Source organism: Monomorium pharaonis, chromosome 4, assembly GCF_013373865.1.
Source record: "Monomorium pharaonis isolate MP-MQ-018 chromosome 4, ASM1337386v2, whole genome shotgun sequence".
Lineage (NCBI taxonomy): Eukaryota > Metazoa > Arthropoda > Insecta > Hymenoptera > Formicidae > Monomorium > Monomorium pharaonis.
This window is the reverse complement of record NC_050470.1, coordinates 10,888,325-10,911,237: the sequence shown is the minus strand read 5'-3', so window position 1 is coordinate 10,911,237 and position 22,913 is coordinate 10,888,325. Positions and strand designations below refer to the sequence as shown.

Genomic DNA, 22,913 nt, shown 5'->3' with positions numbered 1-22,913 from the left:
TCTCACAATTACCACGATTTTCAGGGTAATTTTTAAGAGAAAATTCTCTCCGTGTAATACAAACGCAAATGTCAAGGGTCTAGGAAATGGGAAACAAATATCGAACACGCATTTTATGAAACTTTTATTTCATTTTATTTTTTTATCTGTTTTGTGTTAGTATATAACTCGCTCCGAATATCGGTAGCAACAAATATGCGGCATAAAAAATATATGTATGTGTATGTTGTGTGTGTGTGTGTGTGTGTGTGTGTGTGTGTGTGTGTGTGTGTGTGTGTGTGTGTACGGTGTGTGAAATACATTATATGTGTATATGTATTATTCTTAATAATAGTATTATTGCTTTCATTGAGACTTATCTCAATCCGCGTACAGAATATATTACAGATTCTAGTCGTCTTTGTTTGATCAATATTCAATCTGTCTTGAGACTACGCAACAGATTTTTGATAACATTGTTCTTTATGTCAATTTCTCGGCGTGCTTTGAGAACAGCCTTGACTATGATTATTACCACGTATACTTCACCTTAATCTCATTAGAACAGTCGAACATGGGTACATAAATATATATATATATATATATATATATATATATATATAGTATATATGTATAACAAAATATCTTGCGGAGCAAGATTGCTTAGGAAATCAACGCTTAAATCTAATTAAATCTCTGTTTATATAAAACCAGCAACGTCTTAATTATACGGTTGTCGAATAAAAAAGATATACTCTCTTGTGCTTACAAATATTTTACAAAATTTAACGCGCACACGCACGTCAATAATTAATATATTTCGTTTGCCAAAGATCACTGGAAAAATGGAAGTAGAGATGTGCGAGTTATTTGAATATGAATCAAGTTGAATCAGGTAAGATTCGATTCAATTCGGATTTGAATTTTTATGATTCAAATCCGAACAATTCAATAATTTCGAAAAGATTCGAATACGAATTACAAATATTGTCAATTTAATAATTTTGAACACAATTTTATAAAATTATGTTTAAAATAATTGTCTTTATGTCTTTTGTCTTTATAATTAATATTATTTTTCTTATAATATAGAAATTTTATGTATTATTATTTATATATTAATATTCATAATAATAATAAAAATTATGTTATTAATTTAAAAAGTTATGTATCAACAATTCGATTCAAGTCGATTCGATTTGATTTAAAAAACTCTGATTCGCACATTTCTGAATGGAAGCACAATTTTCTCTCACTGAGCCACTTTTTGTAGCTTTTTTTAATAAGATAAGTAAATTGCACAGATTCTAATAAACCCCAACATCAGTAATCTCATAACAAGTCGATATAAATTTCGATATAATACACATTTATCTCTTATATATAAATATTTAATAATAGACGTGTTTGGTGAATGGAATAATTTTTCTACGATCTGTTTCAATAAACTCTCTTTTTTTAATCATAAATATTATAAAAAATATTGATATTTTTGGACACTTTATTAAGAAAGAATAACTTTAATTTTAAATAAGAAATATGTCTATTAACAAACGCTGTATAAAAAATATTTGCACATATTCGCACATTATATCTCTAGTCTTAGTTTTAGTAATTAATAATTTATTAAATAAACAGTCGATTATGCACAACAATGGCTGCTTTGCGATGTCACATGTTTTGCGATTAGAATTTATCCAATGTTACTCGCGTCGTTTTGTTCGATTTTATCATTTCTCTTTTCAAAATTAATCGTGTTCCTATCTTAATTTGTCCATTCTTCCTTTCTGTTATTATGCAACTATATTAAGGATAATCCCCTGCTTTCGGATCCCCTTGCACTTTATCACGGAATTGAAGAACCAACTACCGTTAAACTTACAGAATGCGGTGAGCTCTGACACAAAACGGATTGCAGATGATCCTCAATAATATAGAGACATTTTTAGCGATTGCAGAAATCTCTATTATTCCACGAAGAAAATAAAAAAAACACTTTTGTTGCATATATTTATATAATTTTATAAAGTAAAAGAAAGAATTTGCTTACCGAATGACTACTGATAATGCATCAACGTAAAATAATAATATTTTTTCTATCGGAAAATCAAAGTTGCAAAAATGGTTAATTTGTTGTGTCTCAGTAAATCTGTAAGATTTTTCTCAATTTTAATTTTGATGAATTTTAATTGCATTAAACAATAGTGTTTTGAGGCCCCGTTTCGATCTAATTCCGATTTGATGAGAGTTCCGCATGCCGCATAAAAAATAATGTATCGTGTCGTAGAAATTCAGCAGCCGTGGAAGCGCGCTTTACGATCTAATTACTCTAGCAAATTCATTTCCTCGACACATCTATCTAGTATTTGCTCGTTCATATTGCCCTGTTCTTTGGCTTTAAGTTCTGGCGTTCGGAACAAGGTACTTGAATTCTTCAGCAACCCGAGTATCGTTATTGAAGGACAATCTCATCACAAAAATTAAATTCACATCAAGCAGCATTAAACTTACATTAAAGTCATATGAACAAAATAATAAAAAATAGTTTGTTGTCGCGAATTATAAATAAAATGTCGAGAAACGCAAATGCAAATCAACTTTTTAAACTTTGAGCTCTCAACAACGTGCTTAGCTATTGCATTTATCACGATTGAACAATGGACGTCGCGATCAAACCGAGCCAGAATGATTCAAGTCCAATGTTAGCAAGTGCACGGGCGTAATTGCACTGTTCGTCAATTGCACTTTCGCACGGCCGAGAAACAGCCGCGGAATAATCTCCGACGTTAAATCCGTGAACTACACACAAAGCGGACTGAAACGGTACCGATATCAGTCACAGAATCTCGGCATCAACGGAATGCCACGCTAAAGAGCTTTCAGCATAGCACGGCAAGATCGTATCATTATATCTCAACTACAGACAGACTTTTAAACGGATGATTAAATAAATAAAATACAAATACTTATAGAATGATTATATCGTACATATCTATATATACAACCAATCGGTGAGCGAACGTGGATAACGTTAGTAGAAAATCTTACTCTTAATCTACATCGAAACTCGCGAAATTCTATATTAACTGTATTTCATACGGGTTATAACTCAAAATCGCAAGTAAGCTTGCTAAAATATCCAAAGGAAGTATTTTATATATAAGAGAAGGTGACAGAAAAGGAATGACGCAAGAACCCCGATCTCCCCGATAATTAGCGTAGCGATGAAATGAGAAAGTGCAGATGAGGTTTCTGTTAATCCGTACTTGCTAAACAAAAAATAATACAAAGGGAAGGACGATGCGTGAGAGCCGCTTACGAACTAAAAGCATGTGAAAGATCGACGTCGCAACCCAGCGGGAAACGATAATGAATTCGACATCAATTCGACGTCGAATCGACATCGAAATAATGATTTCGATGTCGAATCGATGTCGATTCGATGTACTATTTCTCACTGGGAATGTCGCGATCGCGCGAAGCGAGAAACCAGATTGCGGGAGGAGAAGAGAAAAGAAGAAATCTCATGGAGTAACCTAAGGGTGACTCACGTGAGTCCCCGGAAACGTGTACATACGCTTACGTTAAGCTAAGTTCGTCTTAAAGTCTAATCGTTCATGGAACATACAGTATTTAATATATCATAGATATATGGGACCAAAATCACCAGCACCAGTCGCGCCATCTGGAATGCCCCGAGTGCCGTACGCGATCGCCGATCGAATTGTTTTCCTTTCCCTCCGTATTCGCCCTCGATCACGGTGGGTGAAAAGGGAGGGGGGGGGGAAGGCGCGAGGTTTCGCGCGACGACGTCGTCCGATCGGAAATCCTCGCGGCGCGTTTCTTCCCTCTGCGCCGGCGTCGCGATTCCCACCGTAGCCCGCGCGTCTAAGGCACTCCTCTCGACAGTTTAATAAACACCTTCCCGCGCTGGGTAGTAAAAATACTTCCGCGAACTCCGCGCGCGTCAGAGATCGTCGAAGGCGCGCAAAAATGTAATTAACAATCTTATCCCGTCGCGAGCGGGATAATGATTATGTGCCGGCGGAGATGTTTTCATCTTCCGTCAAATATGCGCGACGCTACTTTATCAGCGGGATTGACGTTTCTTCCTTACCCTCGCTCGTTCGCGACGCAAGGCGGCAAGGACGGCGTCGCCGTGTGCACATGCACATTTGGAAAAACTTTTTTTTTTTTTGGTATAAAAAATAGACTGAATCTCCCGCTTCACTCCGTTCGTCATTTTGAAAAACGACGGATGACTGCCCCCATCGACGACGTGTCGCGTGCGTCACTAGACAACACGAGAGAATCCGACGAGCTGGTGCCGACAAGCGATCGTGTTACAGAGAATAGAGAGGAAAGAGTTCATTTCTTCCCTTTTCTCCGGCGAATTTCCATCCGCTCGCGTATTCGTCTCGCGCGACGCGAGCTTCATCGAACGAGCAAGCGGATGGAAAATCGCATGCTTACATATTATTGTATAAAAAAAGAAGAGACAAAGAAACTCGAAGCACATTTGCACGCCACATACTCACGCACATACATACATACCCATGCATTATCACACGCACAGGCGACAGAGAGGGAAAGTGAAAGAGAGTAAGAAAAGAAGAGAATAAACGTAAGGCGAAAGTGTTCGCCCAAAACGGGCGTACTAAGTGGACCCGGCCGTGGCTCGGAGTTATCATCGCGGGATAATATCGAGCGTAGCGGATCATTTCTTTTTTTTTATATATATTTTTTTATCTTTTTTACCTTTCAATCTTCATGCTCTGGACTCTGCTTGAGGTCCAGATCGCAGACGCGCTTACTTGCACAAAGGGAGAGAGAGAGAGAGAGCTGGTAGATGGGAAGAAGGAGAAGGAAGGGAAGGAGAGACGGAGAAATCTCCCTTATAGACAATAAGGATGGCAGAACTGGTACACCAGTCTCTGGCTGCGCTCCGTCTTCTTCATGATTCCCTTCTTGTAGTACTGCCGGATGCTACGGCTGAGCTTGTCGTAGTTCATCGCAGGCCGGTTCTTCCGCTTGCCCCAGAGCCGCGCCACGCGCACCGAGTCCTCGATCTTAAAGACCCCCTTGCCGCGGTCCAACCAGCGTATGCAGGAGCCATGCATGCCCGGGCTCTGCAGCAGCTCCTTCAGGAACTGCCAGAGGTGGATGTGGCTGCCGCCGTTGCGCATCTTGCCGCCGCTGTTGCCGCCGTTGCCACCGTCCTGAGCGGAAACGCAGTCCTCGTCCTCGTCTGCGCGCAGAGAAGCAAGAGGGCGCACGGGGTGAGGGATAAGAAGGCTGACTCATGCCGCAGTTTTGTATCACGGTATACCGATAGTTTAGCTTCACGTTGTCGCATTATATTTTATTCGCGCGCGAAATCGGACGAAGAAATAAAACGAGTCCACTTTATTCTTTTGCGTAACCCTTCGTGTGTGGCACATCTTTTTCTATCTGAAATTCCTTCGGATTTCTGTGAAATCTTGCATTTCCGTGTTTTTTTAAATTATCTATTGACAAATTTGAAGATTTCAAAAATTCAAAATAGCAGATCCAATATGGCCGCCATATAAGGATAAATTAGTATGTTTTACACTAATTTGTTTATTTAAAAAAAACTAGGATGTGAAAATTTCCGGAAAAAATACGTATTATATTTTGATATGTGAAGAATATTATGTAAAATTTTCAGCCTCTAATCTTAAATACTTGTCAAGAAATCACATTTAAAAAATTACTTTTTCCAACTTTATTTGTTTACTATGAATAATCAGATATAACGTCCATGGAAAATATATAAAGTAAATATTAATGTATTAGAAAAATGTAAAATCCATACTTTTTTTCATTAAACGATAAACAAAACATTACAAAAAATGAGAGAAAAAAAATAAGTATATGCCAGTGTCACACAAAGGGTTAACGAGGTGATCATTCGCTTAAGATACATAATGGCCCGCTGAACAATGGAAGAGGCAGGTGTAACATACCGTCTGAGAAATCAATAGTGCAGGGAGATTCCTTGAGGCTGACTGCCGTTGCATTTCCGACTGTCGGAGCCACGGCACTGTTTGGAGACTGAACCACCCCGGCGGGACTCCAGGAAGCGGCCAGGGTGTTCCGTGGCGATTCCTCGACGGCGGCCTTCCAGATCTCCAACTGCGCGTGCAACATGCTTCCGCACTGCAACATAAACAGTCGTACCAGCATTATTAACCTAATTATTCGTAGCTTTGATATTGCACGCTGATATGGAACAGCGCAATCATCAATTTCCTCGATAAATACATTGTGCAAATGTTGCACAATAATGGCATCATAAATTAATGTAAATTTAACAATAATTATGATACATGATAACACCGTAACGTAGTAGTTTTGTCGGATTCTAATTTCTAAATAATGTATATTTGTTTCAGTTTGAGATATATATCCATATTTAACAGTTATTTCAAAAACCATTTAATCCTTAAAAAATGTTGCCGTGCTGAACGTATAATATTTAATATCATTATAATTTAGGAATAATTATGCATTTTTGTGAAAATGTATGCTCATTATATTTTTAAATATTTTACACGTAATACAGTAAAAATTCTTCTTTTATTATTAAATAATATCTTAGAATTTAATATTGTGAATGTATTACTATAAGATGCTTCGCTATCTCATTATAATTTTGCCGAAATACTATTTCGAAATTAATTTTATAAACAGTTATCAATATTTTACATTACAAAATGTCAAAATTTCTACATCCATTTTTGTAAATGTATGCATAATTGCACAGATTATGACTTTTATACAAGATTCCGTGAAATAATTTAATAAACGTCCTATGAACTGGGGTTGATAACGGATCAAACTCACGCAATTTATTACACATCAAACATTCCAAGCGCGTTGAGGACCGTAAGATTGTTTTCAAGATCACAGGGATGATTAAAAATGAAAGGCGAGCACAAGGAGGGGCGGAGAACGCGAGAGAGGGAGAGAGAGAGAGAGAGAGAGAGAGAGAAGCGCGTTAGGAACGCGTTAGAATTCCAACGGAAGAGCCGTTGCGCGCGAGAGAAGAGAAAGCGGCTCCGTTGAGAGAGAGATGCGACGCAGCGAGCGAGACGTTCGAAGCAGTTGACCCACTTTTCGATCGTTTCTGCCGAGCCGATGGCTCGCGCACCGGTAGGCACGGCGAAGCCGATCCTGCTGATCGCGGAATAAGTGTCCGAGAAGCGGTATGTATATACTCACGCACGCACGCACATTCATTCCGCATCGCCGTTACATCGCTCGTCGCTTACCCTCGTACGGTTAACACAACAGCGCAAACGCTGTCCGACGACGTCCCGAGACGCGAGATGAGAGGCTCTATCTCGGGATGATATTTATACCCACTACTATTCCGAATGTAACGATCATTTGTAGAATTTAATTGTTAAAATTAGATCGCCTGGTGCTTAAACAACGAGGCATTTCCTTCGATCCGCTGATGTAACAGCATTCCCGCGTGCCTCATCCAGCGGTGCAATCATACACTCGGATACTTCGCAATATTCCGAGAAATAAATAATCCCGCGTATATCGATAATCGCCTCCATTAAGACGGCAATGCCAAACCACAAAAGAATGCCGTAATTATTTCCTCGAGGAGTCGACAAGCGAGCGATCGGCATGACTCGACTCCGGGGGGCTTACACGTCAGCATTAAACGCCACTCATTGAATGCAATCCAATTTTCTCTTCTTTCGCCTTTTTTTCGCCCGTTGCTTTCGTTCAATTTAAAGAACATTTATGGTAACCCAGAAAAAGAATTGCGAAAATTTGAGAAAAACCAAGTCAATAAGGGGATACCGGAGACAGAGGTCTGTTTCACATGCAATAATTTTTGGTCAAAAGAACTCGTCTTTTGCTTTTATAGATTTGGAGATTCTTTTCGAGAATAAAAATATACGCATTACTGCCAGTATTAGAGTATAGATGTTATGCGAAAAACAGAAAAAAAAATTTACAATTTACGATACTTTTACCATTTCTTAGTCAAACACAGCGTGTGACTATTACATTGTAATAATATTTGCTTGATATCTGTAATTCGTACTCACTGAAATTCAACCTTCCAAACACGTAAATGATAATAGGAACAAACAATCGAGTTTTTGAAGTTAAACTTTGATGCCTAATTGAAATGAAATAGCGTTACGAAAATTTAAGTATGTACATGCGCGTGAAAAGTTAATAAGTAGAGCAACGTGAAACTTTTTTTTTTCGTTCCCGGTATAAAGTTTAATTCACAGACTAATGTCAATATTTAAATTCTGAAAGAGAATTTCCAAAGAGTTTCTATAAAAGGAATACATACAAAATCTTGTTAATGATATCTACTAATGATTCTACATTATCGGTCTCGATCGAGTTTAATCATCGCTCCAACATCCCCTTTAATAAATAGGAAAATATACGATTAAATCTTAATTTGAAGTCCACTAGATTAAAATCGCGATTGTAAACTTAAAATCTAATTGGCAGAACCGCGGGCTTATCGGAACGATGGCGGAATACGTGTGAGTACGCTGAACATTTGCGAGTTGAACCATGAATGAAGTCCGTGAGGGAAACTCGATCGCACGTCGCATCAACGAGCGGGAGGGGGGGGGGGGCAACCGGCGCGGGGCACGAGGAAAAGGACTTCTCGAGACGAGATCGCAGATAGAACGTGACCATAAGCCTGACCATGATTCCACGCTACGCGAACTACCGTGGTACGTACTTCCCAGCGCGCGATTATCCAATTACTAGACGCAAAGCGGAATCCATTATGCATGACCACTTCCCCGCTGCTCGCCATAACACACGGCTACTCTACTCGCTATTAATTTCCGTTAGACTTACGCCTGTAATTCTCTTCGAATAATGAGATGCGCATCGATCGTCGATGAGATCCGAGATTTACCTGTTTACGATTTAAAAACATAACATAATGGTCCGGGGCTTATGCCGTGATGTTACAAACTCTCAACTGACTTTGTTATTTCCTGTTTCTCTTCAATGGACTTGGGAAGTCGAATAATGGCAAAAAGAAAAAATAACTCTCAGGTAATGAAGCGAGGAAATGTATTTTGCTATGCGTTCTTTTGCACTATAATCATTACACTAATAAAAATAACGGTACCGATGAAAAGTTATTGTAAAAAAAAAAGAGATTGCGTTTCTCAAGACGAACTACTTTAAGAAAGAATTAAAATGACACTTTTTGCCGTGCAATGTCAAGTTTACTTTCTCAGCTTTATCTTGGCTTTGTCAAGTTTAGGGTTAACTACAGGCGGCAGTAGGTATAATCAATATTAGCGCAACCGGTTTTTAGCACGTTCGATGGATATAAAACTTGTTATTTAATAAACGACTTAATGTGACTTATGTGCACAATATCAGAAAAGTCAGCGCAGAAAGAAGCCGTCACAGTTTGTTATTTTCTTGGTTCTCTTCGAATAATGATGTATATTCATAAGATAATTTTATGATTCGTCAAATAATCACTTCGCGATATCAACGACTGATCATTAATAGTATCGTGTAAGTAAGTTACCTCACGTGTTGAACGATACATGTAGTATTTGAAATCGCTTATTTTTAAATTAGACATTACTTGCAAGATGGAAGATTGCATTTGTAAAATAAATATGCGTCAGACGTAATTGTGAACAAAATTGAATTTCTAACGTGTGACGGTGTGAACCAAATTTCGCGGCAATTCGATGATAATAATAATGATAAGTTTTATTAAAAATGAAGTGGCAGAGAGATATTTATATCGGAATTCATATTTCGATCAAACATTCTCGTTGGTACTCATCGCCAATATATCGCTAATATCAGATTACTTGTGAGTTTCGATCAAGGTGAAAAAGATTCGGTTAATAAAGACAACCTCGGACAAACTTTAAGGGCCTCTTTCCCTGAAACCGTATCTCTGACGCAAACGCGCAACTTTCACACGCCAAATGAGTCTCGGGGGAATTCCGATTCCGTTACGTTATGTCGAAATCGTAGGCGGCATATAGGTATGCTACCATTGATTCTTTAGGTACAGATTACGCAGAAAAAACGTAAATGCGCATTGGTTACCAGGAAATTCACTTTCACCGGACCTCGAAACATTTCTCAAGTCCCCCTCTGGTCTCTTCGTCGAACGAACGCAAACTTGTTCATGAGATTGTTACGATACATATACACAGGTACATACGATAATAAAAAGAATAAAATTAAAATCTCACTCACTAAATGCGAGTAACTTTCCTGGTTGTCAAACTTAATCTTAATTGCCGTAATCTCACTGAAATTAATTTATAACCTTTATCGATTCATATCCATCATATTATTACATCATGCCTCACTCTCACTAATAAGTACCAATATTTATTCAAAATTAATTAGTCAAGAAATAAATTTCTATGATAATATAATTTAACTAATTTTTAATATACGTTTATTTACGAAAATATTTTTGTCATCAGAAATAGCTGTCACGAGCGAAAAAGACACATCACGGCAATTACCGCGATAAATGCTAAATCTATTATAAATTTTCATGACGCGACAAGAGATAAGTCCCGTGAAAAAGTTGATATCAATGAGGTAGATAAGAGGCTGCATTTTCGCTAAATCGACTATATATGACTTTATTATTGTTGCCAGTATTATCGAGTTTTCATACTGCATATGAAAAGAATATCACGTAAAAAATTCTACGCGCAAAATTAAGCGCTTTTTCTTTTCTATGAATGACCGTCGTGTCAGACCTTTCGGTGTAAAATAAAAGCGTTTCGAAAACCACACGACTGATTGATTTGTCGAAAGTACATACGATCCCCGACGAGGTCGATCATCGCAGACGCAAGGTATTGCGTAACGGTACACGTCGAAGTTACAAGTCGTGCAAGCGGTTAACACCGAGCGAGAAAAAATAAAAGCCAGACACGATAAGACGTAAAAGTAAAAAATAAAGAACAAGAAGAAATTAATACGAAATATTTTTATGATATTTCGAGATAATTCCTTCTTCGGGTGAAGATTAAAAGCGATGCTTGACGTATAAGGTGCAGCAAGAGGGTTTCGAGGGGAAACGGGAGTAAACAGCAAAATTTCCCAATTTTACTCAGATTTTATATATTGGGATTTTTTTTTTTTAGCAAGCAAATTCGATCACGCGAGGCATTTGATGTCGAAAGTGGAAAAATGGCAGGAAATGATGACGCTCAGTGAAATCCTTGTTGCAAGAGGAAAACTAATAATAAACAAGAAAACGAGTACTTTGTAATCACGTACTTAAACTCTCTGAGCGTTTCTGCGTTCCAGTTTCGGCTAACAATAAGAAACGGACGAGAGTGAGTTCGCGCTCACCTGAGGAGCTCTCCGGCAGAATTCCTCCTCCGTGAGGGAGGCCAGCGTCGCGCCGTCCACGTTGAAGCTCTCCATCGGCACCGAGGGCAACTGCAGTTGCCGCCTGGCCCACTGTACCCAGGCCGCCACGTCCGCCGCGCTCCAGCGTCTGGGCTCTGCAATTTAAAGCGTCGAAAATCCGACGTTACTCTTCACGGCCGCAAAGACGCAGGGCGTCGTGGATTAATCGGGAGGCGATGCTCGAAAAACCGACCGCCGACGGTATTACCTCGAATTATGCGAATATTCGTATCCTTCGAGGAAATACCGAAGTGTGTTACGCCATCGCGATACCGAGTCGCGTGAAAAGTGGTATTAGGGATAAAAATATCTGTAAGACATAATTATATCGATGACGTGGAATTCACGCCGCGGCGTCGGCGCCGTAATTTCGTAACTCCGCGTGAAAGCATGTCGACGTGACACTTATTTCAAGCGTGACATCACGGCTCCGATTAATAGACGAACCAGTTGCATGTACGACGACGGTAACGAAGATGATGACGACGACGACGACGACGACGACGTCGAAATTACTGCCCGCGGCAAGGTAACGAGAAGGTCTAACGGAACGAGGCTAGCCGATACTTAACCGAGAAAACCAAAGTGCGCGTCGGAATTTCTGATGGCTCGCTCGTAATCATGTCGTCCATATATCATCGAGCGACACAGAGTGAATTTTCACAGTATCTGATCGACGAGGAGAGAGTTTATAGATGGAGAAGCGAGATACCCAACGAATCTCGTTGGCGTTGCATCAGAATTATGATCCGCGCTAAGCAGTTTATGTGAATTAAAGAAAAAGGCGCTTGATTCAATTTTAATACTTTCATACTTAAGTTGCGGGAATGATAATGAGCGTCTGCAATCTGCCGATCGAGAATCGCGGATTTCTTCTTCTTCTTCTTCTTCTTCTGCAAGTTACATTGTCGAGATGCTCTTAGTAAAAGATGTAAAGATAAGAAACGCGGGAATAAATCTTACTCGATGATTACCGTAAGGTTGATAATGATAATAATTAACGTTGCACGTGATTGCAGCCATTGTCACGGCGACCATTATAGAAATGGCGTGCTTATATAAGGATATACGCACTTACTCCCCATTACTTGCAATTAATCTCCAGCAAGATAGCAATCAATAATCGCAAAGATGTATGATTTTATATTGTACCTTTTATCAATTCAGCTCTTTATTCCATTATCCGGCACTTGCTTGATTATACACAATATATACGCATATGGACCGTAATTTGATCAATTCGATTCGTGTGAGCTTATGAAAAGATTTGGTGTTTTCTTATGAGTTTGCAAAGCTACTTTATTTTCTTTTTTTTTTTTAATTATGACACAATAGTTTCTAATAAGATAACAGAAAAATGTTTTATAGAATTCTAATAGAATTTTTATAGAATAACGATGGAAAAAGCCGACTCACCTGGGTGAATGCCAAGCGCTACGCAGGTGTTGTCGAAATCTTTCTGCAACTGTTGGATCGCCAGACTGAGGACCGGCTCGAGCTGCTCGCGGGCGAGGTCGCCGACGCACTCGCCGGCCTCCATGTCCTCGACGAAGCCGGTACCGACGCCGCCGAGATCGACGGGTCTCAGATTGTACTTCCTCTGGAAGCTGGTGTCCCTCAGCACTTCTCGCAACAGCTGATGATCGCTCTTCTGGCCGTCCTTGAAGAGCTCTTCCTCCTTTCGCAGGGGATTTGCCAACTCCTCCCGAGATTCTCGTTCCACCTTGGTCGGCTGGCTCGTCTTGGAGATCTCCAACAAGTCTTTGCGTAGGGCGGCGTCCTTGAAGAGAAGCTCGTGCAATGCCGAACTGCTCTCGAACTCGCTCGAGGGACTGGGCGAGGATGAAGAGGAGGACGGCGACGAACCGTTGCTGCTGGAAACGGATCGCGGTTCCTCCTTGAAAAGAATCTCTTTGAGCAACGGATGTCCCTGCACACCAGGGTCCTCCTTTTTCGGCAGAAAGTCGGCGTCAAGACTGTTATAGATATCCTCCTCGCTCCGAGGCGGAGTACAGGGCACCGTGCAGTCGGTGGAGTCCTCGCGGTAACCCAGACTCTCGGCTAAGAGTCTGTAACCATGCGAAAACGCACGGATCCATTCCGGTTAAAAGATTGTGAGCGAAGAAAACGACGCGCCAGAATCAAGTTATGACGCTAAATGCGAACATTCATACATAAGCCCCCCAAAAACCCAAAATTGATGAAAACAGATTCTTTATAGATATATCCATTAGTAAAAAATCTAGACTAGATAGAGATTACATTGAACATTTATATGTCTCTAAAGTGAATCTTGAAACAACATCTCTACCTGGATTCCTGAAGGATGGCCAAGAGATCGAGGCTCTTCTCTCTCTTGATCGGCTGCTTGGCCGACGGTTCTGGGCTGGTGGGATAAAACTGGGCGCTCTGTGGGCTCCTGGGCACGTAGTAGGGACTCGTCGGGTAACCCGGAGAGGATCCCTCGTGCGAGTAGTTGGGCGACAATGGCAGCTCGCCGTTCGAAGGATACGGCGGGCTCTGGTAGGTCGTGGTAGGCGATCCCGGGCGCGGCGAGCGTGCCTCCTGCTTGATCTGCGAGCTCTTCAGGCAGACCTGGCCGCCGCCGCCGCCGCCGCCGGTTGGACCGTAATCGTCCGGCAGGAGGGACAAATCGAACTGAAAAGTGCTGTAGTCGAACGACGGCGAGTAGCCGGCCGCGGTGGGCACCGTCTGCGGCATCTGAAAGAGAGAAGATCGAAGATCGTAGATCGTACTTAACGTATCGCGCGTCATTCGGCGCGATTAGCCTGCGAAAAGAAAAAGACAGACGTAGAAAAGAGAAAGCGCGGCGCGGCCAAGACGCCCGCCCGCCGCCGCCGGCCGTCTGACGTTTCTCGCGGCCAAGGCTAGAGATCGATCCACACGTGAGAGAGAGAGAGAGTACCCACGAGGGGCCTTCCGACCACCGTAAGTAGCTAATGCTCGCAATTAGAGCGCGATTGTGGTTTTGTGGTGGTCGGTCGGCCGGCGTCTATGCGGACGCGTAAGATGCAGGGTAACGTTGCGTAAGCGCGAGAGAGAGAGAGAGAGAGAGAGAGAAAGAAAGAAAAGTTCGCTAGATCCATTCCGCGAAAGCTTATTCAATCACTCTATATTGTAAGTATTGTAACTATCTCGCGAGGAACGTATTACATTAATCACCCGCAACATCCACCCCAGATTGCGCAGCGCCACAGTTTATCCGATTATCGCGATTACTTCCTGCGAAGGTCGGATCCCGTTTCTCGACGCGGGCAATAATAACACGGATAATATAATCGCAATCGTCGGGATTTCGCAATACAACAACGTTTCCAAGCGCGTCGTCTCCACGGTGGAATAATTCCCACGGGAGATAGCGCGCCGAGTAACGAGGCAAGGTGAACCTCGATAGTTGTGCGCTCGCGTTTGCTTGATCGTAAAGCGAACGCGAGTGTGTATATACGTACAAGAAGGAAGAGGCGGAGGAAGAGGAGGAGAGGCAATAAACCGACCGCCTTTTGTAATCCGAACGCTCTGCTCCTCATATCGATCCGTGCGAAAGCGAAAACCGTTGTTCGTGATACGAAACATCACTTTCCTCAAGACGCCTGGGCCCGACTGCCGGACTGGACCCGATTGCCCGTTTATCTTTCAGCGTGTTTATTGCCCGTCGTGCGTTTGACCCCACGTCAGTTTGTTACGCTCCGCGAGAGTCGCTCACGGCGGCGTTGATCGTCTGTCTGCAGCCCCGGGACGGCGACGCGCGACCGTTTCGAGATTTTAACGAAAAAAACCGAGGGAGATTAATATGAAGAAGGTTGACGTAAAAATTATCTTTAATCAATTGCACTTTTATATATAGCTGTACTTATGCTGGGATAACGTGAGATAACGGGGAGATACGATGGAGTCTATAAAAGTTAAAGATGAATTATGAACAGGAACGCTCGTATAAGTTCTCATAAAGAGAAAGTCGATACAAAGCTCAAGAAGAATTACGTCGCCGCATGGAAAAAAAAAGGGTCGTAATGCTAATGTCCGAGAAGAGAGTGCGGAAAAAGTCGAAAATGTATATTTATAAACAGATAAAAGTCTAGGAATAAATTCGTTATAAAGAGCTCGAGCGAGGCGAAAAAAAAGAGAGACGATCGCTTCTACGAGCGCTCGTTGCGGGGAACGTTAATTTCTGAAAACGAGCGCGAGTTTCGGGTATCGCGACCGCGAATCGCACGTCGGCGCTCATCTCGCGGCAAACGGAACGCCAGCGATACGAAGCGTTGAGAAAGAAAAAGAAAGAGAGAGAGAGAGAAAGACAAAACGCGCGCCCGCCTCCCGGCGGGCCCGCGGTGTGGTGCACCTTAAGGGCCCATTTATCTCTACGTGTGTTTATTGCCCGTCGTGTGTTTGACCTCGCATCAGTTTGTTACGCTTTGTAAGCCCATTACAGCGTTCCCAGTGCATCTTCCCTCGCGCTCAGGCGGGGTCGCATCTGACATTTTGACGTAGTGCCCCGCAAAGGTCGACGCGAAATAAACGATTATGCCCACAGACACACGTGCGCGCGCGCGCACGTTCTCTCTCTCAAGCTCAACCTAAAGACACAATACCTCTCCCCACTTTAATCGCGTACGGACATACGAGAGAACGCTTCACGTGCATGCACGTGAATGCAACGCGTGCATATACACACATACACACACATAGGAGCGCACGGATAGGAGTACCTATAAGAGATACGAGCGAGTACTGCTTATTCTCTCTCCCGGGGCCTCTCGCAACGGCTCCGAGAGAAGAAAGAGAATGTTTATCTATATACTGATGGAATCTAAGAACGATGCACCTCTCGGATGAACCTTCTTGGGATTTTTCCGCGCGGGACCGACGATGAGATGCTCGGCCGCGAGCGCCTCCCAACCGCGAAAATATTCGCGGCTCTCTGAAAAACGCCTCTCTGGATCAACACCTTTCAACCGAATGTAATCATCAACAACGAAATACTTGCGTTCGGAAAATCTTTTCTCGCGTAATAAGCGAACTGAACGTACGCTCTCCACGTTTCTACTGTTCTCTTGTCACTTTATGTTACGCGAAATGTGATTGACATTCTGTTAGCGAGAAAAACAGATCGTTTCGGAAAGTCTAACTGACCTCGTCGTAAAGTGCTCGCACATGTGCGAGAACGGTGCTCCCATGGAGAACCCATCTGATGACTCTCCTTGAGTTTCTCTCTCTCTCTCTCTCTCTCTCTCTCTCTCTCTCTCTCTCTCTCTCTCTCTCTCTCTCTCTCTCTCTCTCTCTCTCTCTCTCTCTCTCTCTCTCTCTTTCTCTCTGTCTCTGTTTCTCTGTCTCTCAAGACTTTCGCAAAGACAAGCCATTGACGTCACGCGTTCGACTAATCGCCGGTGCAGCTGCATTCTCCCCTTCCGTGCGCAAAACACGGGATTCCACCGGAGTCACAGGCCGCAACAGCTACGGGACGACCTCATAATTTTCGAGAGACGGTCGTCCTGTTTAAACACCGTTATTTATTCGCAACTACACGGCGGCACGCGGTACCCCGTTTTAATCCCTCCCGCGGAAGAACGTTCGTCCACGTAAATAATTACTTCCAAATGTGTGCCTTGGTCCTTTTCGTACGCCATATTCTTTAAATCGCATTGATAGATCGAATTTAAAAACTTGGCGAGCATAAGTATATTATAATTGTACACTGAAAAAAAAAGAGTTTATTATATCAACAAGATTTAAATAATTGAGTGCGTTTCAATGAAATCAAGTAGAATTTCTGGTTATTATAATCAGACTCGAGATTTTATAACTGTATACATTGATAGTTTGATAGTTTACTATAATTCAGTAATTCCTACAAGACTTCTGATTCATCCGTTTTTAACATACCGATTAAATCCGCCAGACTTCCTTATTAATGCAACAAGGTTCTTTTTTAGTTTACAAATATCTTTTTTCTTTCCTTATTCTTCGTTTGCTCCAAATTCTTTAATTTTTCTGTTGTTTACAAAAGATGCAAATGTGAAAATATATGTACGAATGAATGTATTGAGAATCATAATCACGACGAAGGAATGCGTTAACGTTAACATTAATCATCGTCGCGATTCAAGGAGTTTTCTCATTCGTTAAGCGAAAATCGATAAACAGAATGAATTATCGGGTTGTTGTGGCGCGAGATTGCTGTGTACCTCCAGCTTGTTGTTAACTACGAGAAGCACGTACGATGTCGCGATGACAGGAATTATCGTCGCTTGAGACGCCCGCTATCGGGCGCGATAACGTGCCGAGTTATCGGCCACGAACGCTTTCGTAATACCGATTCGAGTTTTCACGAGATCTCGCCGGACTTTGGACGTGCACGGTGACATTTTGAGCGAGAAATCGCCGACCTTCGATAACACTGTGACCACGAAACGAGAGGCGAGGCGCGCGCGCGCCCGCGCTCTCCTCGAGACGCGGTTTTTCGTTCGTACGCCATAAAAACGTCTTCGCAGCCGTAACTACCCGAGTCATTGTATTTGAATATGCATTCCGCGAGAAAAAAGGTGAAAAGTTACGAGACGGTCGTAAAAAAAAAAACCTCCAGTGTCTAAGATGCATATTGAGAAATGCTCTTACATATCTTTTGCATGTACATTTACGAGCGTATACGTATAAATACTTGTGAATGCATGTGCGTGCATGTTTTTAGTAACACGTTACATTAGCGTTTATTGTGAAATGTGAATCAAAATATACTGCAGACGTGTCTAATTACAGCACGGCGATTTTATGTGTGCATGCACAACTAGTTTAATCGCACTTTCGTCTTCATTGGCTCAATATAGAAATGTTGCCACTTCAGAAAATGACAACTGTTTCTTTCGAGCGATAATTCAGATTACAAAGAAACGAAGTCTCAATTGAAACCTTTGCATAATGTTTCAAGTTTTAAGAAGAACAATCCAAGTTAAAAGAGGCTATTTTTAGACGACATTGTGCTCTCGGAAATCCTTTAAGTAATTAAAAAAAAGTGGAAGATATCATCGGAGAAACGACATCATAATTTTCAGGATCCTTCATGTTATTTTGACATAAAGGATTTATAAAGGATTCTGAGATCTTCATAAGTAACTAGCGAAATATAAATCCGCTGCAATCTTACTTTACAATCTAAACCTGATTTTAAATATAATACTTCATGAACATAAACTGCCTTTTTATTCTTGTGCAATTGATTTCATTCTTACATACTTTCCTGCTAGCTGAATTCAGCTAATGAAGAGATATCTTTATTTTAATTGACACAAGTACGTCTTTCCCTTCGCCATATAAATTCCAGTTGAGCAATTAAAAGAGTTATTCTGCCGTACCTGACATTCTTGTTAATTATCACACTCGCGGTCCTACACCGCTTCGTAATATCGCCATTAACATGCAACGTGAAAGAGCGAAGAACGCAAAGTGGCGGTGAGGCCTTCGGTATTGCAATCCCAAAATTTTTATCACCGGCGCTTTTTTCCCCCGGATCGGCGCGGGGTCGGCAACGCACACACGCGAAACGCAACTTTTTACCATGCGGAGTGTCGCACGGAGAGAATATAACGATTTCAAAGCTTTTTTTTCTCTCCCTCTCGGCTATACGGAAGGATCGAAGTATCCGTCATTAAAACATAACGCGGTAGAAACGAGACGCCCTACACATAGATCCGCATGCGCGTGCACGTATATACGTACATATATACGCAGAGGTATATATCTTTATTCGCATCATCATGTCGTTTTACGAGACGGAATATTTATGAGAGGAATTTCCTCCCGAATCACCATCATTGTGACGGGGCGCGATGCGCGAGCGTCCAATCGCGACCGGTATCCTTCCACCTTGCCGGGCATTCATTTCGCCCGGGACGTTCGTGCGTCGTGCAATTAATTCCACTAACGCTAAATGCGGCAAAACTGATGTCAGCCGCCTCAACCTGAACGCGGAGAATTGCGGCTTGCGTGCGTCATATGCGCTGAATTACTCTAGAAACCCCGTTTCCAGCTCGTCGCCCATTCAAACCCGTCTCGGTCCGGGTACACGCTGTATATACATCACGCTTTCGGCCATTAAAATTAAACGTTTATATATAATGTAAATAGGCGGGGGCAAGTAAAACGTCGCTCACGTGTTCCCGCGGGGAAACGTTAATCGGTTTGGGAGAAACAATTAAGGAATTTCTCGATCTGATTGAAAACTTAATTATCCAAAGATAAAGGGACGAGAAAAAATTTTATTATTAACTTTCGTAAGATGAAGTGTCAGCGCAATCTTACGTAAAAAAAAAAATGGCATGTGAAATCAATATTTGACGAAAATATCATTCTAAATATCCTCCAGCCGCTCGATTGGTGAGAAACATAATTGCTTTATACATGTTACATAAGAATACAGAATGGAAGAAAAATATTCCGAGATAGACACAACATGTTTATCGTATAGAATGGCTCATAATGCAATTGACGAGATAAGAATTAACATCTAGCGAACTTTCTCGCGTCAATCGATTTCGATGATGTTACCATCCATAGTGCTGCCTTGCAACCCCGTTCACCTTTGTCGAGCGACCGATCTTGTTCCTCTTGGCGTATTAAGAGCGGCACATGGAGTATTCATTAACGCATTCGCGGAGGAATCAGCCGTCACCGTTCATCGTTACAATGCGCGCAGCGTCTCAAGTGTCGAGGATTACTCACTGATTCCTCGAACGAAGATGCAGGAAGTATTTTTGCGGCTTATTATATCCGCGCGGCTGATTTTTATGCATTATTAGTGCAGCGGAGACAACGGAGCGCCACGATACACTCGGGGTCTCATCTGCATATTTCTTTCTTTTTCCTCCCCGGATTAATCGTCGCTGCCGCCGCCGCCGTCGTGTGTATGTGTGTGTGTGTGTGTGTGTGTGTGTGTGTGTGTGTCGTCCGTGACGTCATAAAGCCGCATTAAAATAATATCGCAACATCTCGACGCAAGATACAAACATTACGTGAGTGAATAGTAGGGTTTTCCCACTTCACAATTCTGTATACTTCACTCTCGCCTCTCGCGATTACATCTTCCCACTTATAGACATCTTCCATTAGATTGACATTAAATCTTAATCAAGCGTCGAGGCGATAATTTCAAATCGCGAATATATGTACGTCTTGATCACGCCTGCGCACTCCGCGTCAATCTTTAAAACGATTGATCAGTTTTACGAATCTTCTTTCCTAACAATGACTGAATTGTGAAGTTTTCTCACTTTATTTATTTATTTATCGTATTTTCCCATATATTGTTAAATATGAAAGGGTCAAATTTAAATCAAGTTTTGGAGTTAAATGATATTTAATTATTTTAACGACCATGTGTGTTGAAATTGATTATTTTAATACAAAACGTATGTTTAAAAAGAACAACTACATCAGATCTCAATGTCTATAAAACCAAACTAAATTTGATTAAATTTCATGTATTCTTTTAGTTAAATTATTTAACTCAAACATTGTGTCTTAATTAAATTAACAATATATTTAGCAGTGAGGACTTATAGAAATAGTTAAAAATTTGAGTAAAATTTAACACTATGGATTTAACAGTGCACATTTCGCCGTGCAGTCATGATTATTCCCTCGTTTCACGCTGTCCCGCGTAAAACTCACCTATGGATGTTACCTTAATTGTCCTACGTGCCCCAAGGCCAGTGCGGACATTTAATTCTGATAAAAAAGAGCCTCTATTATAAATTAAATGTAATCTCGGCGCAGAGGAATATTTCTTCGCGGTCGCGTGGTTATTCGTGTAATCAATTATACGTCGCGCGGGCAATGAATAAGTAGGAAAAATGATAGCGATCGCTCGTTTAACTTACAACCGTTCGCGGCGTTTCACAAATTATGACAAACACCGGACACGTATAATGTGTTTTTTTTTCGCGATGTGTGATTGAGTTCTAGAAATTTTCATTCATCTACTTCTCGAGCAAATTATAGCGATACGGTAATTTTACAAATGCACATAATCAAGACTATATTATAATATTTAGTCATCCGTTTATTACTCAAACACATATCGGTATAAAATAATTACCGGTTATCTCTAACGTTCGTATTTTACAAAGATAAATAAGATTTGCATACTGATCATAAATTGATCGGTTAATTCAGAGATATCGATAGAGATGTATGGAGGTATGAACGGCGACTCTCCTTGAATTAAATCAAGTAAGATACACACATATATGACGCAAGCGTACAAGCGGCAGAGAGGAAACCGTGTTTAAAAATCAGGTAATGTGCCAAGAAAGCGTGTAATAATCGAGGTATCAGCGGTAAGAGAGCAGATGCGCGAGAGTATCGCCGCAATAGCTGTTGCGCGTGACACTCGAGAGCGAGAAATTATAGGCGAGCGATGCGCGCCACGCTCGACGATAATGCGCGTGTAACGTGCGGAAATGCAACGAGTACGGCGGCTAAGGCCTGCGAGTGGACGTCGCGGGCGGCGCGACGTCCTTGTGCAACCCCCCGATGGCTACTTTATCGCCGCGCGGTGGGTAAACGGCGTCGCGGACACTAATCGCGCCGCCGCGTTTCCCCTATTCTCGTTGTCCCTCGTACACGCCGCTCGTTAAATCTCACGCTTTATCTCGGGATAACAGCTAAACAGCTGCGTCCTTCCTTGTCGCGCGGAACACTCTGCAGCGAGTACTTGCGTCGCCGGGAGGAAACAAAACCTACAAAGTACCTGTTTCATCGGTTATCGGAAGAGGCCTGAGAAGCTCGAAAGTTCACTTGTCCTTTTTCTTATGTTGCGAGATAAATCTTAACAAACGGGAAAAGAATATGTACCACACTTTTCGTTTAGAAAATTATTGAAAGGCGTTATTAAAAGAATTGGAAAAGATCTTTTAAATTTTATACAGGGTGTTTGGTAAAGATTTATGCAATCTTTATAAACAGGTAGAGCGCATTAAACTGAACAGAAAAGTCCTTTACCATTTTGTAATTTTCGCAATAGTTAATAAATTGTTGATTACACAGGCACACAAAAAAGTGGTTGGTTCGGTGGACCAAACTAATTAATCCTTATGTATTTTGACTTGCTGAATTCAAATCCAAGGTCAGAATTGCTGAATTGGCTTATTTTTTCCTAATTTCAAAAAGAAACACTACTTTTTGTGTACCTGTGTAATCAATAACTCGTTAACTATTGCAAAAATGGAAAAATGGTAAAGGACTTTTCTATTCAATTTAATACGCTCTATCCGTTTACAAAGATTGCATAAAGCTTTACCAAACACCCTGTATATTTTCAAATATAAAGTTTTTATTTGTCACAAACAGAACATGATAAAATAATTAGATTATTAGTATAAAATATGGAGATAAAAGTACAAAAATTGGATTTTTACTGTTTTGAAAATAGATTACTCAAAATAACATATGTTAATAAATAACCTTTGACA

At 41.3% G+C, this 22,913-nt stretch overlaps 1 protein-coding gene across 1 annotated transcript in view; it reads right to left on the bottom strand.

Annotated features, from left to right (window-relative positions):
* Positions 1-1,718: 1,718 nt before the first annotated feature.
* Positions 1,719-22,913, bottom strand: part of LOC105837397 (DNA-binding protein D-ETS-4) — a 44,559-nt gene continuing 23,364 nt past the window's right edge. The window contains exons 2-6 of the mRNA XM_012682161.3: positions 13,742-14,151; positions 12,847-13,499; positions 11,371-11,525; positions 5,967-6,159; positions 1,719-5,227 (exon numbers count right to left, since the gene is read on the bottom strand). Of these exons, the coding sequence (XP_012537615.1) occupies positions 4,875-5,227; positions 5,967-6,159; positions 11,371-11,525; positions 12,847-13,499; positions 13,742-14,151 (1,764 nt within the window). The 3' untranslated portion in view covers positions 1,719-4,874. The remainder of the gene's footprint in view (positions 5,228-5,966; positions 6,160-11,370; positions 11,526-12,846; positions 13,500-13,741; positions 14,152-22,913) is intronic.